We start from the raw sequence: 17459 nt of genomic DNA, 5'->3' as shown, positions 1-17459 counted from the left end.
GAAATCTCTGCCTTTCTAATCTTCGGATAGTTCAAATGTGGAAATACTCTCTCCCGAAAAGAACCATTTCACACTGGAACCACCTCCAAAAGCCACAGGAGGATCGCGCAGTGCAATCAGTATTATTTTGAGGCTGAACAAGTAGCAAGCATTCTTGGCCCGCCCTTCATTAGTCAAGGCTGAAACAAGTGACTGTTACAACAAAAACTCAGACGGAGTCTTTGAGGCAGGCAGATCAAGGAAGGAGAAGCAGCACATTTATCCAGAACAGACAGAGAGAAGACACCCAAGGTCAGTGAGGACCTAATAAATGTATGTTTTGAAAAAAACCTACATGTATGTTTTACTAATCTCTGGCTTGCAAGCCATCAGGAGTGTTTTTTCAGGCCCAAAAACTTTGACCATAGGAGTGTCAGCAGTATCACCAGAAACATTATCTTTTATGTTCAGTTTTGACCTTTCATGGCTTAGCAGCACAAACCCCCACATTGCTATTACAACTCTGCTTTATTGCTTTGTATCAGAACCATCAGAGCCAGCTCCTTTCCTTTCCTTAGGTGAAAGGCTGGCGTACGTTATCCACTTGGTAAGCTCGTTAATTCTTAAGCATAAAATTATACTTTTATTAGCATGTTTTACACTAGAGGGATTATTTTCAACAGTTGAGTGCAACAGCCAATGACCTGACTTTTACTGGGGGGGGGGTGGACAAACCCAACAAACAAACAAAAAAAACCCAAAACCAACCCAACCCACCGTCTTATTTGGTGTTAATATACAAACTAACTAGGAACTCAATCTCCTGGCACGTTTCTGCTATCTAAGGTGAAACTCAGGATTCTGTTCAGTTTAAGACTGTCATAGGTTTTCACCTGAAATTTCAAATTTCAGATTTGCTCTAATTCACGTCTTATGTACTATTTTTAATATTTCATGTGCTACCTTCCTTATTACTTGCTCCAAGAAATTAGCAGATGATTCTTGGTGTACACAGCTAGCACCACAGTGTTTTTGTTGATTTGGAAAGCTCCACTAGAAACACTTTCCCAATACTGAACATAGAAGACACAAGGGAAAAAAAAAAAACAACAACAAACAACCAGTTTTCTAAGGTGGAAGTAACACAAAATGAAGTACCAGCTCATCACAGCTAATTCCGTCCTCCAACTCAACTCTGTCACTCACTTAACACTTCCATGAACTGATTTATTTCATTAATCCAGCGGAAAACTATGCCAGCAGAGGAAAGAGGAGGAAATCACAGATTCATGCTGAAGGACAGTTACAGATTCACTTACAATGCACTTGGTTGCTTGCCACTATGTGCAATTTAACTATAAACAGTGGAAGAGAGCTGCACTTAGTTTATTTTGACGTGAAAAAAACCTTTTAACTTTACTGACAATAATTAAAAAAGGTTTTCATGCTAGTTTCTAAATCATGCTAGATAATCTTAATTGAATTTTTTAAGGTTTGAACAAAGACTAAGAAGCCTGAGAGAATGTGCAAATGAAAACTAAAGTATTTTAGAAAGTTGCTTTGGAGCTCTACAAAAACTATTCCAGAATTGTCTTGGATATAAATTTAACTAATACCTCAAAAAACGAGTAATTTCATGCACTGAATGGTGTCAATGATCATTCAACTGAAGAGCTAACATTTCTCAGATAAATCAGATGATCTGATAAGGTTGTTTTGGTTTTGTTGTTTTGCAAGAAAAAAGAATCCTTATTATTCAAGATTACTTTTTTCCCCCGATGGATTTTCAAAGCTGAGCGCGCTACAATTTGCCAAAGCAAGGCTATTCCAGGGAAATACCATTATGTGCCTGCCGTTATCTTTAAGGCATCTGCTCCTGGCTACTATTAGATTATTTGTCTGGTATGGATGGGGAAATTATCATTGTCTTACAGCATGATCTGCACTGAAATGAAAGTATGAAAAGTTGTATTACAAATGGGAATATTAACCGCAATTCACATTGTGATTCACAAGGCAGTGCCTAAAATACACCAGTATCTGAAAGTTAAGTTAAAGCAACATAACAAAGAGCTATACTTCCACATGCAACATTTCAGAAGCCTCCAACGTGGATGTTAACGGCCATTACAGGGATAAACCAAAGGACAACCCAGTCTCTGGCAGTGATTACTACTATTATTAAGGGAAGGGCTTAGGAACATGGCAAGCAGGGGCTGCATCTCTGTACATAAGATCTAGTTTGAGATCTAAAGTGGTTAATAAAGATGTGCATTAGCACCGAAGGCCGCAGTTTCAAATTGTCAAGAGGATATCTCGATATCTTAATGCAAGATCTGCCTTGCAAAGCATATAGAGAAACCAGAGGCATAAACAGGAAGAAAGAAATTTCTCCAACCGGTAGGTAAGGCATGTACTGAATAACGAGCCTAGATGGATTAACCCTCTTGAGCCAACTGGTTCATACTGAAAACTTATGTTATACTCACAATCCACATGCGTGATTTGGATAACACATTCTTGATACTGGAAGTTATAAAAATAGGTAAAGCTGTCTACTTTGTTGTTTTCAAACCTGAGACTATTTGAGGTTAAATGCACCAGTTCCAGGGGCTGACAGGTCTCATACAGAGAAGGAAAATCCAGCTTCTTGATGAAGAACCTGGTGGTGACTCTACAATGACTTGAGTCTAATGAAGGGTTATTTGCCGACTTCAAAGAACAAAGCAGCTTCAGAGCTAACTCCTCCACTCCGAGAGCCATGACTTAGGAAGAAGCCGAAAAAGAGAATTTCCTACAAACATTTTATGACTACCAAGATAATAAAAGCAAAGAGTAGGAACAGAACAATAAGACTCTCCGTAGCATTTAATGAACACCTTCCCCCGGGGAAATAAACTGCCTGCAGCCTGGCCTACAGGCCTGAAACCTGAATTATGTATCTGGTAAATAACCTCAGAGGATCCCTTGGCCTAGGTTGCCTAAGTAGGTCCTACTTGGATTGAATTCAAACTAGACGAGAAAGTTCCGGGATCCAATCCGTGTTTGGTGGCACTAGGGTACCACTGAGAAGACCTACATTTTTCCCTACGAGAAGCAAACCACTGTGTTAATTTCAGTTTCTGAAGATTCCTTATGAAGCCTTTTCAGTTTAAGAGGTAGTTCATTTGTGGACTGTGCCTCATCAGTTTTGACGAGTGCCCTTCACTGACTACTTGTGCAAGTACCAGCACTGGACTCTCCTGACTAGCTACTATTTATGTAGTAATCTTGATGAAGAGCTTCTAGGATTTATACAATGGCATAATAGTGTTTTCAGTTTGGTTCTCTATGCCCTTCCTGACCATTCATAACATTGACCCCACTTTCTTTTACTTTTTTGTCAGCTAACATTTTTCATGCCTTTCTGCATCCTTCGTCACATCTAATTGTTGAGAAGTTGCATAACTGCCTGCCTTTCAACATATGCCTCTTTTTACATCAAAAGTTTTAATAATTTTACACTTAATTTAGTGCTTAAGTATTTTTTAAGCTGTTTTCTATAACTTACAGGAAGAGATAGGCACTGCGTATAGAAGAAAGTTGAGCTAACGAGATTGCTCACTCTCCCCACCGCCTGCCTGAATTAAGTATCTCTGTCAACTACTGTAAATTACGGAAACCAAGTTATTTCACTCCCAACTGCTCACATCCAGCATCTTCTTGAAACAGTCCAGTACAAGAAATTTGGCTTAAAGTGCAACTAATTTGGAAGAAACAATATTAGTTTAACCAGAATGTTTGACTGGCTAACTAAAATCTCCATTTGGAAGTTCCTGATTTGTGAACACCTTTACACTGAAATGAAAGAACATGATCAGCAAATACTGGCCATCTTTACTTTTTTATGAAGATGAGCTATTAAGGGATAAATTACTAATGTCTCTGTCAATTGCAGCCTAAGGCAAACATTTTCTGTTTATTAAAAAAAATCTATCAGCAAAGGATTTCTTTACAGCTTCACCTTTTTAAGCTAAAATCATGTCAGAGATATTAATGCCTGTACTTAACTACTAATTTTTATGGATGTCATCATAATAATAAAAATATGGCAGCTAATAACCATTAATTCAAGAACAGCGTCATTGTCAGAAAGTAATCTTGTCTGTAATTTCTATACCTCTTTAGTATACTACTCTCAGGTTTTAAAGAAATTAAGTATCACTGAGGATTTGAAACTAAAACTTTGTTACAGAATAACACTGTTAATTTTTTTGCATGTTACTCCTACAAGCCTTTCTGACACTTCAAGTCCAGACGTTTACCTAGAATGTGAATGACAGCTTCCAGCACAAGCTCAGAATAGCCGTCTAGAATAAAAATCTTTTTCATCCTATCTGACTTAAAGTAAAATAAAGAAGTTAATTTAAGAAAAGAAAAAACTGAAGCAGAGCTAACTTACAAATATAATTTCTACCTGTAACAGCCAATATCCTCTGATAACACACAGAACTTGGAATCAGTCAGTCAGTCCCATGCAACTATTCAACTGCTGAATGGAAGAACATGGGGTTTGGCGTTCAAAACCCACTTGTCAATGCAACCAGCATCAAATCACAGGCTGACAGAGCAGAAAGGCATTTAGACAACATGAAATAAAACCTACCTGTTGAACATCCTGTTGAAAAACACATAGTTGAAGCCGCTGGTGCAAGCGGACCTTTCGATGCTGCCAAATATTTTCCAGCTGGCGCTGGTGGTGCAGTACTTCATGGATGACATCCAGAACATGATGAACTGCTTTTGAGTAGTTGGCAGAAGCGGTGAGAGAATCAGAACTCCCAGGCGTCAAAGGTCTCTGAAGTTTGTCAAGCAGTGACTTTCCATCTTGGCTCACCTGACCACCAGAAAGGACAAAGAATTACTTGTCTTGCCAAAAGCTTGTTAGACTATTATTTCATTCCCCACCCCCCTCCCCATTTTAGATGTCTTTAAGAACTTGGGGAGCAGTGATGAATATTTTTTTTTTTATTCCAGGCATGATTACATGCAGCTGTTACAGGGAAAAAAAAAAATATACATGTATATTCTCCCTCTATGTAAGACAATTTTAAGAAGTAGCACTCCTCTAAGTAACAGCCTGTCTTGATTTTTTGATTACCTTAAGAGTGCTTTTCCTTTGAAGTGTGGGCTGTTGTTTTTTTTTTTTAAACAGGTCAAGCCTAACTTAGCATAAATACTCTTCAGCTCTTTCTCTAGTCAACAAAGCACCTAAAATTAAGCATTTGCCCAGAATTATCCTGCCAGGAACATCTCTCTCTTTTCATAGGCTGTAAAGGTGAACAGGGAGGTTACCTTCTACAGGTTAATATTAATTTGATGAATACATTTAGACCAACAAATATGAACTTAGGACATGCTTTGATCTGACACGATTTACAACTTCTAAATTATTACTGTTACTGGTAAGCCAAAGGCAAACTGTTGTTACGGCAAACTTAAACCCGATTAAATCACTTAAAACGTTTCCATGCAGCAAAGATAGATACTCTTTTCCAAAATGTGTTTAACTACTTATGCTGACAAGAAACATTAGTCATTTCTAATTGTTGTCTTCTCTAATTCAAACCACAGCAAAAATTCTCAGATTTACCTGGCATGCTAATTAAAAAGCAATAATCCTATCTTATCCGGTCACTATTAATATTTAGCACTGGCCAAGGCTGTTGAAAGCACTTTTCATTGCCGTTTAGCTATTCTGTCACTTTTAGCATGAAGCTCAGAGAACTGTTACAATTCAGTATCATTCAGCTATCTGTAAAGAACTCTTCTAATAGCTCATCTAACAGGCACGAAAAATTAATCTGAAACCATAAGACTGGAGTGTAAACAATACTCTGAATCCATCAAATCAACACCATGTCAGAAAGAGAAAATTTGTCAAAGCCTTCCCCCAGTGGCTATTTTCAACAATTTTCACTAAATCTAGGCACATTTAAAATTTGCTATTCAGTAGTCAAACAGATCCAAATGAAAATTCTTTTCTAATAATTAGGTTACAAGTGAGTTTACTTCTCAGTTCAAATTTAAGCTTTTTCATTTTAGTAATAAGTATCAACACAGAGAATGAAGCTCACTTGGAAAAGTAGCTCCTATAAAGTCAAGTCAGGCAAAAAAAGAGTATAGTCCATAGTAGTTATTATAATGATGATTTTTTTTCTTTTCTGTATCCAAAGCAATTATCTAGTACAAGTCTTTCAAATATTTCAAGATAATGGACTTCAATTATCTATCCAGAGCCCATGAAATTTAGGGGAAAAAAAATAATTAATTACGACAGCCCATTGATCTGATTAGTTTATTAGCTTTACAAACAAATGATTATGCACATTTCCTCTTGGGAGTTAACACGGTAAAGTTTTCTTCCTTCCCAGTGCATGACTACCTTAAGATTTCAGTGAGATATATAGCTTCATTTATATATATAACTTCACTTAAGGCACAGCTATTGGCTTTTCAAGCACACCAGTTATCTAAGCTTGTAAGCTAGTAAGTTACTTTTCTAGTAATATACAGTAATTACCCTCAGTAAAATCAGACTGTCTAGTCTTAAAAGCATTTACTCTCTTAAAATTACTGTCTTCTACTTTGCAACCAAGTCGTGTTGTCAAGACATTGTAATCTAAAATGAATGACAAAGTGTTGTAATTTTCACAGTGTTCCTCTCTCTCTCCCCCCACTGTTCATTCATCACAAAATGAAAGGAGCTCCGTGCTGTAACAGAAATGAAGTCATACATCTAATAATGATAAGCAATAGTTCTGTAATATCTTTACACAGAAAGACAACTCCATCAATCGTCAAAAAGGAATGCGTGTTTAAACAAAGCAAAATAAAACCTTCTGTCCAGAGGGGGAACACAACTTGTACATACACATACAACTATTATTTCTGCACCAATTCTGGTTGCTAAAGACAAAGCTATTGCTTCACCAGATGGGGAAAAGTAATGACCTGAAATTAGAAGAAAGGCACCTGGTTTTTTTTGAGCAGTACCAATGAATGTTTTGTTAAAATCTCTAGCTATCCCAAAGTCAAAAGCTACAGCTTTGAAATCCTCAATAAATTTTCAAGGTATTTGCCAGAGCAATCCTATAATCTACCCATCTAATTTATTTTCATTATGCATCACCAGGAAGCAAACAGTATTTAACATGGTAATTCGCAGTACTTATTTACACTTAACAGCAGGCTCTAATCCAGTCACATCCCTGATGAAAAAACACAAACAAACCCAATCCAAACCAAACAAAACCAAACCAAAAAAATCTCACTGTTTTAACTTCAATGCTTTGTAATCATTATTCCAGACAGCCCCTTCTTATTCCTTGCTGCACTCTCATGGAGCATGCACCCCAGATTGCCTCTCTTCTCATAAATCTACTACAAACGTGCTACACCTCTGTCCCTTGTTTTACAAAGGGATCCTCCCAATGAAGAGAGGTTATAACGAAGACAAGAAACCTTCCTACAAAGCATGCTCTCAAGAATGAGTTAGAACAGGTATGTGTAGTAAGATCACAAGTTTTATCACCAAAGGTGTGCTTCAGTATGTCGTTAGATCAGTTGCCAAGGCAAGGTGGCATATATCAGGAATGGGGATATCAGTGTGTATTTTACACAAAAGAACAACAACTCATGTGAACTCTGGACGTCTGACATGGTAATAAAGTTTATGCAGGCCCTAAGATGGCAGGTATTCAAAAAATCCGGTTTTGATATACCAACAATAGGACTGATCATCAGCACTAATCTTACCCTCCCTTTATTGCTAAATGAAATGTGACCAGACTTATGATTCAGTCGCCCATAAATAGAGCTGGTTCATCAGAAAGTAGTTTTATCTTTGATGTAATGTATAAATCAGAACAATTATTTCAGTCCCACATGACCTCCTTCTAAAAGGAGGTGCAAGCTGTGGCTGAAGCTATACTGTGTCCACTAATCATTTTTTACCATGATTTAATCAAATGCATACTTTTCTGCAACTTTCATGAGAACAGAAACTACTGTATTTAATCCAGAATAACACCAGTCCAATTTAACAGCAATAACAGTTTTATCCTGTGATGAGAACAACCCTGGAAAAAGAAAGCAAGAAAAGCTCAACAGGAAATACAGAAAATACCTGTTATCTAATAGTGAAGTCGATACCCACTTGATTTCTCACTTCAGCTAACTAAAGCACATGAGAGAACTCAATATTTGAAGAAAAACAATAGATACTTTAGTCATTGCTTTCTAGGCCACCTTCAAAATAAGCATTTTATCTTAAGTTGTAAATACATCTATTAGAAATACTAAGAAATATTATTACTTCATTGTGTGCAGAATCCAAGATTAGAGCAGCAGCACAGGATATGCTCATCTTACGAATGCTGGCTACATAGGCACACTGGCTCATCTAAGTGTCTTTGAGGTTGGCAGAACTAAGTATATAACTTCCGGCTTGTCAAGTGACATCCTTTGATGGTTAAGCCTTTTTTGTGAGGCAATTTCAGAGATTGATTTTCAAAACACACTTAAAGCAATCCATGCCAACAGAATACTTTCCCAAAGAATACCCAGCTAGCTTCCCTTCAAGTAAATGTTCAAACGATAGTATTATACTGCTCTTGAAAGGTAGCAATATGCAAATGTAAATTAAAACATACTTAGTACACTGCATGGGTTGTTTGTACCATAGGTTCCACCTTGCCTTTTAAATTTCTTGCAGATTAAGGGGAAGACTTAACACTTAACTTTCGAACAACAGTAGCAAAGTCCAGTATACTAAATTAAAAAAGAAGCTTGGCACTTGAGTTTCCAACTAATGCGCTATGCAACAAGCAATGCCAGTTCATGATCCAAACTTAACATTACACCATTTTAGTCAGCAACCTAAGGAAACAAACAGGACACTTACCTCAGAGTAAGCCAAGGTAATATGCTCATATATCCCTTGATGATGATGGATAGCATCTTCTAAATCTTGCAGTTCTGAGGGAAGCTCCACCTCACCGCAGGCTTTACACCATGAGTCCACATTGCTCATGTACTGCAACAGAGAAAAAACATTCTGCTTGATTTTGGGTTCTATCAATAAGTATACACGTGTTGGTAATATACAAAAGGACTGGCATCTGTGTGACAGCCACTGAAAAGACTTTTTTAAAGGAAAAAATGTTTAGTGTATTTCTCTCTAAACTGACCAAAATGAAGCTTATATCAGAATAGAAACAAATATTCAAGTCTGACTATACTTGTGCTTTTAGTTAGATGGAACTCTTTGAGCCATTCACAGACAGGCAGGCTTAGTGGTATGTTGGCAGCCTTCAGAACCAATTAAACTGTTGGCAATACTGATGCTTCAAGTTTACTCTTGCTCCTTTTCTTGACTTTGCAGCTAAGAAAAAGTTTACTTCACCCTGCACCTACCATTTCAGATGCATGAAAGCCAATTAAGGTCTTGTCTACACAAAGAGGTAAAACATGCTACAATTTTCAAGTCCAGACCCTCAGCTCTTACCCATCAACTCCCTGTGCAGATACTCATGGTATCATGAGGTATCACCTCATCTTTTTTAAATCTTCAGAGAAAACCAAGTCACTTCGCACGTATGTACAGACGCACACACACACAAAGAATTAATGGTGAACCGTTCACTGAAACACTCCACAGTTGTCTCTTGCTGGAAAGAGATCACCAAGGAGGCAAAGCAGTCTTAGAGCACAGCAAATTCACACCTCAGTCCCCAAAGCACTAACTACTATATGCAGAGAAGCACTAAATCCATTTGGCAAGCTACTACAGCAGCAAGCATGTAAGGGATTTACAACTTAAGCGGGGGTCTCTTAGGACTAACACTGAACTTTGAGCACACAGCCATTTCAGCACAGCTGCTCAAGTCAAGCCTTTCAGGGGAAATTGAGGATACTGCAACAGAATCTCTTCTGCAGACAATTTATCTCTGACACTTAAGCTGTCTTGACAGACAAGAAACTGACATCATAGCTGTATGCACAGCAGAAGTTCTGTCAACTTATTTTTGACAGCTAGGGGGCATGAATTTTATACCCTCGTTATGCTAGGAAAGGAAAGAGGAAAAAAGAATCTGTTTTTCTAGGACTTTTCATAGCTGTTAAACTTAGTACAGCCAAGCACATGTGGTATCTGTAAACTAAATTTGTCCTCTATTCATGTCATGTTCAAGTCTCAAAAGTTTTAAGAGACCAAGCCATTACTGGCATCATACATATCTTAATTCCTGGAGCACATGTAGTCTTTAAAGGAAAAGGTAATCCACAGGCCATTTCTGGTACTCCATTATTGTTTGAAAGCTAGGAGGAAGGGTGATAGAGTACTTAACTCTAAGATACTTATTTAATTCTCATTTTATCAAGGGACAATTTTAAAAATCTCTAATGTTAAGCACTGAACATTAAAAGAAGCTCCATGTGGGACCACAGAGCTACACCTCTTGCACCAGTCAGCAGGCACTGATAGCTGGGTGCAGTCTTCACTGTGTCTGACAGTAGGCAGCGACACTTACCTGTCACGTGCAAGGGAACACATGCATTCAAGAAGGGTGTGTTATTTCTTTGGCTGCTTATTTTTTAATCATCTTTTTATGTAGGTGAAGCATCACCAGTCTCTAAAGGGGGTCATTCCTCTCATTCTAAACCCTCTTTCCTTGAACTCACTCTCCGCTGTTAATGAAACAGCTAATATATCACAGCCAGGTATCTTACAAAGCAACTATGACTATCCATCACAGTTAATCATAAAATGAAAACCGCAGAAGGACAATTAAAAAGTAAATTAATCCCAGCAGATGCTGCACTATTTTATCTCATTCTTCTCTTTCCTCCTGTTTACACTTACATTTAGTGCTGAAGAAGGTAACACCGACCCTTACCAAAGTTGCCCAGCACACACACACACACCAAATTTACTCCCCTGACTTCTGATGAACATCATTTTCTTATGAAAAAGGACAGCATTTGAGTCAGGATATACCTATCTGTTCAGGTTCCACCATCTCTCTCCTGCATGGCTGACAGTGCTTAAACAAAGGTAAACCTGAATAACCCAAGCAATTAGAAAAGCATCAATACTGATTAGGTACCACACTGTGTCTATCAAATGCTTCAAGCTGGTTGGTGACTTTTATACCAGAAAACAATTCATTTGTCTCCTTTTTATATGGCTTTTCTGTAAAACCTGTTAAAAATACTTATTATAGTGGCATCAGTTTATATACTTTACCTTAGTCTGTCTAAGGACAGTTAAACCAATGTCACCACTAACATAATGAAAAGCAATGTGTATTTGCATCTTAATACGTTCACATTTCTAATTTCTGGACATTTATGAAGTTGAGCATCTGTGTAGTAGAAATCAGGAAAAAAACTTCTTAAAATAAAGTGTGCTGCCTCTCTCTATTTCTGCAGTAATCAGCTCCCAAGTGGTTCCTTCATTTATTCCAAATTAAAGTAATATCAGACATGAGACCTTTTCTTGGATCCAATTTAGCAAGGCAAATGGAAAGAAAAGTATCTACAGCAGCCATACAGCACACCAGAGCTTCAGTCAGCCATAACCATCCAAGAACCTCTGCTCTCCAAATCTACCAGAGATGTACAGAGCAGACAGTATATAATATCAGTGGGTGACTCAACAGCAAACACATAGCAACTCCTTCAGAACTGAATTCCCTTGAGGGGAAAATATGCTTTCACCATCAAGACTATTAACTTGGGGATATTTATTCCTATTTCCCCTACATATACCTCTTCTCTGGCAGTTACACATGGTTAATGACTTAATTAAAATAATTGGTATAGGCCTAAAGCTAAAATTTTTGTTTAATATAGGAGGAATCTCTTATGGGATACTAAGTAAACATCTCCCACCACAATTTCAGATTCAGAAGACAGTTAATTAACTTCTCAACTTTCAGGCCAGTTCAACTTAGTTTTCTATAAGCAATTGCTATGAGTTAAATCTTGACACTCAAGGACCGATTGGGGTGGAGTGGTGAAGAGAACAGAACAAGTGATCATTTCTGGATGTAGGAAAGGCATTATATCGATACTGACTATACTAAATTTTTTCCTTTCTTTCTTTCAACTTAAGAGCTTCATATAGCTAAGCATTTATGTCCACTTCATTTTAATTCATATAGCTAATATGGCTAAGTGATATGGGCAAGGCATTTTGTGGAGAATATAAGGGCAGTGGGCTGTCCTGAGGAGAACAAGGTTTTTTTTGAGTATCAGCTGAAATGGGCAGAAATGAATGCTCTGGCTTTCTTGCCGACCTTTTCAATCACTGTCTTGTACTTCCGTCTAAATCAAAAGCAAAACAGTACAACTCACCATTCCAGCACAGAAACTTTTGTTGGCGCCCTCCCCATTCACTAACCTGTTCAGCTTTCTGATGGAAGATGGAGGACATATCCAGTAACGTGCTACGTTCATCCAAGGCTGCAGCAAATGCCTTCCATTCTTGCTCCAACTGACTAGCAATCTGTTTTATTTGCTGTGAAGCATAATGGCCAGACTCGACCAGGCGATTTGCTACTGACATGATGCGGTTTATGTTTACATACACATTCTATGAAGAAGGAGGGAAAAAATAGTGGAAGTTAGCAGACCACTTAAATACAGAGGTACACTTCTATAAAATTCTTCTTTATTACAGTACTGCTTAGTAGACTGGTTTTATTTGCTAACTTTGTGCATGCCTAACTTTGGAATCTAGGTGTATAACGTAACAGCCTATCTGTATTAATGACAAGGGAGAAGGACAACTTGAAACGACCGGAGAGTCTCAAGCTAACGTTAAAGGTCAGCTTAAAGTCATATTATATGAAGACCCATTATTACAATGAAGAGGAAAAGCTAACCATATCTTGCAACAGCCTCAATAAGAACGTTTACAGATGTTCAAGTCAACAAGACATTCAGACACGCACAATATAGGAAAATCAAAGTGTAATTAGCAAGCACTTGATCTATCCATGCATGTGTGCAACATCACTCTACAAATCTTTACATCAACTTCTGAAAGTATTTCTACTTTTTAAGTAACAAAATACAGAACTCTAAGTTCTAAGGAGTTCAACAGGTTTAGATTTTATTTTCCTGCCACTATATTGCCCATGAGCTAGCACTGAAAACTAGACAAATAAAGTCAAAGATCAGAAAGATTCTCCAGCATACTGGCATTACTCACTGATGGCTCTTACGTCACTCTAATTTTCTTTCCTTTTAGGTCACATATGCATTTTGGCCTTAAGTATCTAAAATCTGTTCCTGTTCTGATTCTGTATTAACAAACAATATTTTTCAAAGGAAGCAATCAAGAGTTTCTGATTCCTGCAAAGCCAGAAACAAGAACAACTTCACCACCAAAAGGTTTCTAAGTAGCTCTTCCAGAGCTACATGTATACAATGCTGAGTCGACACCTCTTTCAGTTGGGCTGACTCTCATACATCTAGAATGAAGTTCTTAGAATCACAGATTGTTGAGGTTGGAGATTATCTAGTCCACCCCCCCTGCTCAAAGTAGCTTCAGTCAGAGCGGGTTGCTCAGGGTCACGTCCAGTGGGGTTCTGAGAATCTGTAAGGATGGAGAGACCGCAATCTCTCTGGGCAATGTGCTCCAGTGTTTCTTATGTTTAAATGGAATTTCTTGTATTTCAACTTGTGCCATTACCTCTTGTTCTGTTACTGGATACCATGGAGAAAAGTCTGGTTCTGTCTTCTTTACTCCCTCCCATCAGGTATTTATATTTTTATATACGTAAGATCCCTCCTAAGCATGCCTTTATTCAGGGTAACCAATCCCAGCTCTCTAAGCCTCTCCTTGTACAACACAAGCATGCCATACAGGTACTTCAGAGAAGAACTTGGTCATGGTGACTTCCCAAAAAGGGAATGAGAGCTTTCCACATAATGCTGTCCTGTAGGCACATCCTAATTTTTGTGTGTACACTTGGAGCAACCCCCGTTCAGCCCCGTTTTGTTGATTACAGCATCCCCTTTGCTCACATCACAGCAGACCCTTTGCTTGCCAACCCAGTCCACCACTTCTCAGTTGATTGTTGGTCCTCTTCTCCCTCTCCCATCATTCTTATCCTACAGCTCTTCTTATCAGGTTGCCCAGCCTGCTGGCAAAGACACTTTTGCCCCACTTAGTTGAACAGCAATCCTTGATCCTCAGAGAGAGGTTCCCACGGTTGGGAAACCAAAACCCTGTTGCCAACATCAGCTGTGTAAACAGTTGTTGACCTGCAGGATCTATCTACCCTCTCACCAGTGGGATTGAGAAGAAAACCACCTGGACTCCCATGCCCTTGACCATTGCCTCTGGAGCCATGTAGTCACGCTTGAGAGTTTCCAGGTCACCCCTGGCAGTATTGCTGGTGCTCACATGGAAGAGTGGCAGGGGGCAATAGTCTGAGGGCTGGACAAGCTTTGGCAGTCTTTCCACAACATCCCAAATCCGAGCCCCCAGCAAGCAGCAAACTTCCATAGAGAATGAGTCAGGTTGGCAGATGGGGGTCTCTGTTCCCTGCAGAAGGGAGTCTCCCATTACTATCACTCGCCTCTTCCTCTTGGTGCCCCTGTGTGGCTCAGACACAGATGGCACAGATGCTTTATTTGACAGCTCCCAGCTCCTCATCAGCAGTGAGGTCAGTGAACCTACTCTGTAGCTGCAGATCTTCAGGTGGAGCAGAAACCTTACTCCTAGTGCCGGAAGCCATTATCTTCCAACCCTCATCATCATAGGAGTCTCCACTTCCCGAACAGACAGGCACAGAGTCTGCCTGACCCTCCTCCCTTCAGTACAATTGGCAGTTTGGGCTCTTGAAGCTGCAGTGTTGGAAAAGATCTGGTCAATCTCTTTCTCATTATCTCTGATGCTGTACAGACTGCTGACCTCCTCCTGCAGCTCCTTTACTTGGTGACACAGATCCTCAATAACTGCACACCTCCTGTGGCCAAGACAACTAACTCCTGCTGCCCCAGCCTTAGCAAGAGGCCACAGGCATTCCCTGCAGCCCCAGACCTGCAGAGCTGCATCCTCCTTCTGGAGCTCCCTCTGGGTTGAGGCCTCCGATGTTACAGGGATAGTCAGTCCAGCAGTAGCTGGGGACTGTGCCCTGGGGCACATCACCACCATTGCCGAGGACATGGATGCTGTTCTGAGCAGAATTGCTGGCCCTTTCTGCAAGAACTGCAGCAAAAACTGCTGCATCCATTGGCTACTTCTATTAGCTGCACTCGTTCTTGCCTGTATCCTAAAACTTTACATGTGGGGCCAAACTGCCAAACACGATCACACAGAACGGTTGGGAAGAAAACAACAAACACCATTAAAATCTCAACATTCTGCAGTGAAATATTTTTCCCTCTTGTCCACGCAGTGCTTTCTGGAATGCCAGCATGCAAGAAATGCCATGGAGCAGTTAGCTACCTGTCAGCAGCAGCATCACAACCTTCCCCGATCAAGGCTTGAGGAACCGAGTCCAGTGAGCCAGGGGGGACAGAACTGACTGCAACAAGCCTCAGTAAAGGCCACAGTTCAACAAGTGACAGAAGAACAAAATCTGAAAATGCTGGAAAACTGTATGGTTATATTACTGTTGAGAGATGAGATGGGCAGCCTGTGCCAAAATTTGACTATACCCCTGCCAGTAAGAGAGGTCAGGGGAGAACTCTGGCACGTGGACACCCAACGCCACGTAGATGCTGAGATCTGAGGTGGAACCATTACCTGTTGGCGTCGAGCCACTGCCCAGACCCTGACACTGACTGGCTGGAGCAAGTGTTGCAGTTCCTCCAAGCTTCACTGTGCTGACTCATCTCAGTGGTAATTGGCACGGGTCTCTATTAATTGTAACTGTATGCACGTATGCAAGCAATACGTATACCTGACACAGCCTACACCTCAGCTGGTCCACTTAATAAATTGAGCACAACAGTGTCATGTTGGCTGTTTTTCCTTCCTGCACAATACTACCTTTTCATTTTTTAGGTAATCTCACACATCTATGCTCTCCTTTTAAGCACAGCCGCACAACTGGAAGAGAATAGAACTGCTACTTCCAACAAATTTTAAAAGACTGGAGAGCATTTAGGCCTATTAAAGAGTATGTAGCATAAATAAGAGACTGCTAAATGAATCCAGAAAGCCATTACATGCCTTTTACAGTGGTGTGAAAAAAACAAGTGCCAAAAGAGAAAAAAATAAAGGCTATATTAGACTGCCATTTGAACTGTTTGTGTATCATAACACAGGAATTTTGGAAATTCTGGAACATCAGTCAGATATGAAGGACAGGGCACCATAAATGTGAAGTTAAACAAATCAAAACTGAGCTGTGGTTAAAATGCATTCATTTTCCCATGGCAATATGGCCTCACAAGTGTTGAAGAATACGCCCTGTAGCAGTATGAATATGAATTAATATGCTGACAGTTGAACACTTTCCAAGCTATGTATACCACATTCCTTTCCTCAAAAAAACTCTCACAATAATCTCAACCTTTTTTTCCCCACCCACTACCATATCCCTTACTACCTGATATATCTACCAAAGGTTTAAGTTTCAGTTTTTTAGAATGCAATGACCCAGAAGAGACAGATTTAGTTAAAGAGGAAAAGAATCTCAAATAGCAACTCACTACAATTGGACTATCTTTAACTGATCCTTGAAGGTTAACAGATCTTGTTCAATTTTTGAAAAGGACAGGCAGGTCCACTATCATTATTTTATGACAAATGCGTATTTTGTGCATTGCTTGAGAAGCACTGTTCCAAGTAAGCTCATTCCCCAAGGACTGACGTCTTAGTCATTGCATGGATTTACATCCCGGTTTTAGTTAAAGAAGCAACAGCTATCAGGAAATAACTGTTCAAGACTTATTCAGCCATCTCATTTACATCATGTGAATCTGCATGAAACATCTGCAGCTTCTAAATGTGTATCAACTGTCCAAAGTGAAAGGCTAAAGTGTTACTGCATTTCTTTCATTCTGTTACACAACTATTGTAACAAAACTAAAAAGGGAACAATTCAAGTTACTGCATTACAGTACATACAGTAAGTGCATGAATGTACTTAGTACGATTATTTTCTCTCATAATGCCCTTTAGCCAGAAGCTGAAAAGACACATTACAATATCTGGAAAGCTCCTCATTGCAGAATTATTCCCTAAAGGGAGTGTACATATAAAAAAGTATTGCTCAGCAAAGCAACACAGATTAGTAGCCTAACACAAGCTGTAGTGCACTGTGTCATTCTTTGGTGTGTGCCTGAAAGGCAAGTACACAGGGAAAAATACAGGTGACAGCCTGCCAGCTTAACTGAACTTCTATCACACTCAATACAAAATAAAGCTGGTGGATGCCCTGAAGGTTCTATTTTATTTCCTGATTTTCCCAGAC

At 39.3% G+C, this 17459-nt stretch overlaps 1 protein-coding gene across 1 annotated transcript in view; it reads right to left on the bottom strand.

Moving 5' to 3' along the window:
• The window catches only part of TRIO (trio Rho guanine nucleotide exchange factor), a 186127-nt gene that overhangs the window by 147316 nt on the left and 21352 nt on the right, over positions 1–17459 (bottom strand). Inside the window, 3 exon segments of the mRNA XM_019474271.1 lie at positions 4625–4855; positions 8924–9055; positions 12425–12616. Of these exon segments, the coding sequence (XP_019329816.1) occupies positions 4625–4855; positions 8924–9055; positions 12425–12616 (555 nt within the window).

Source organism: Aptenodytes forsteri, unplaced genomic scaffold (assembly GCF_000699145.1).
Source record: "Aptenodytes forsteri isolate BGI_AS27 unplaced genomic scaffold, ASM69914v1 Scaffold27, whole genome shotgun sequence".
NCBI classification, from domain to species: domain Eukaryota; kingdom Metazoa; phylum Chordata; class Aves; order Sphenisciformes; family Spheniscidae; genus Aptenodytes; species Aptenodytes forsteri.
This window is presented reverse-complemented; position numbering and strand designations above follow the sequence as displayed.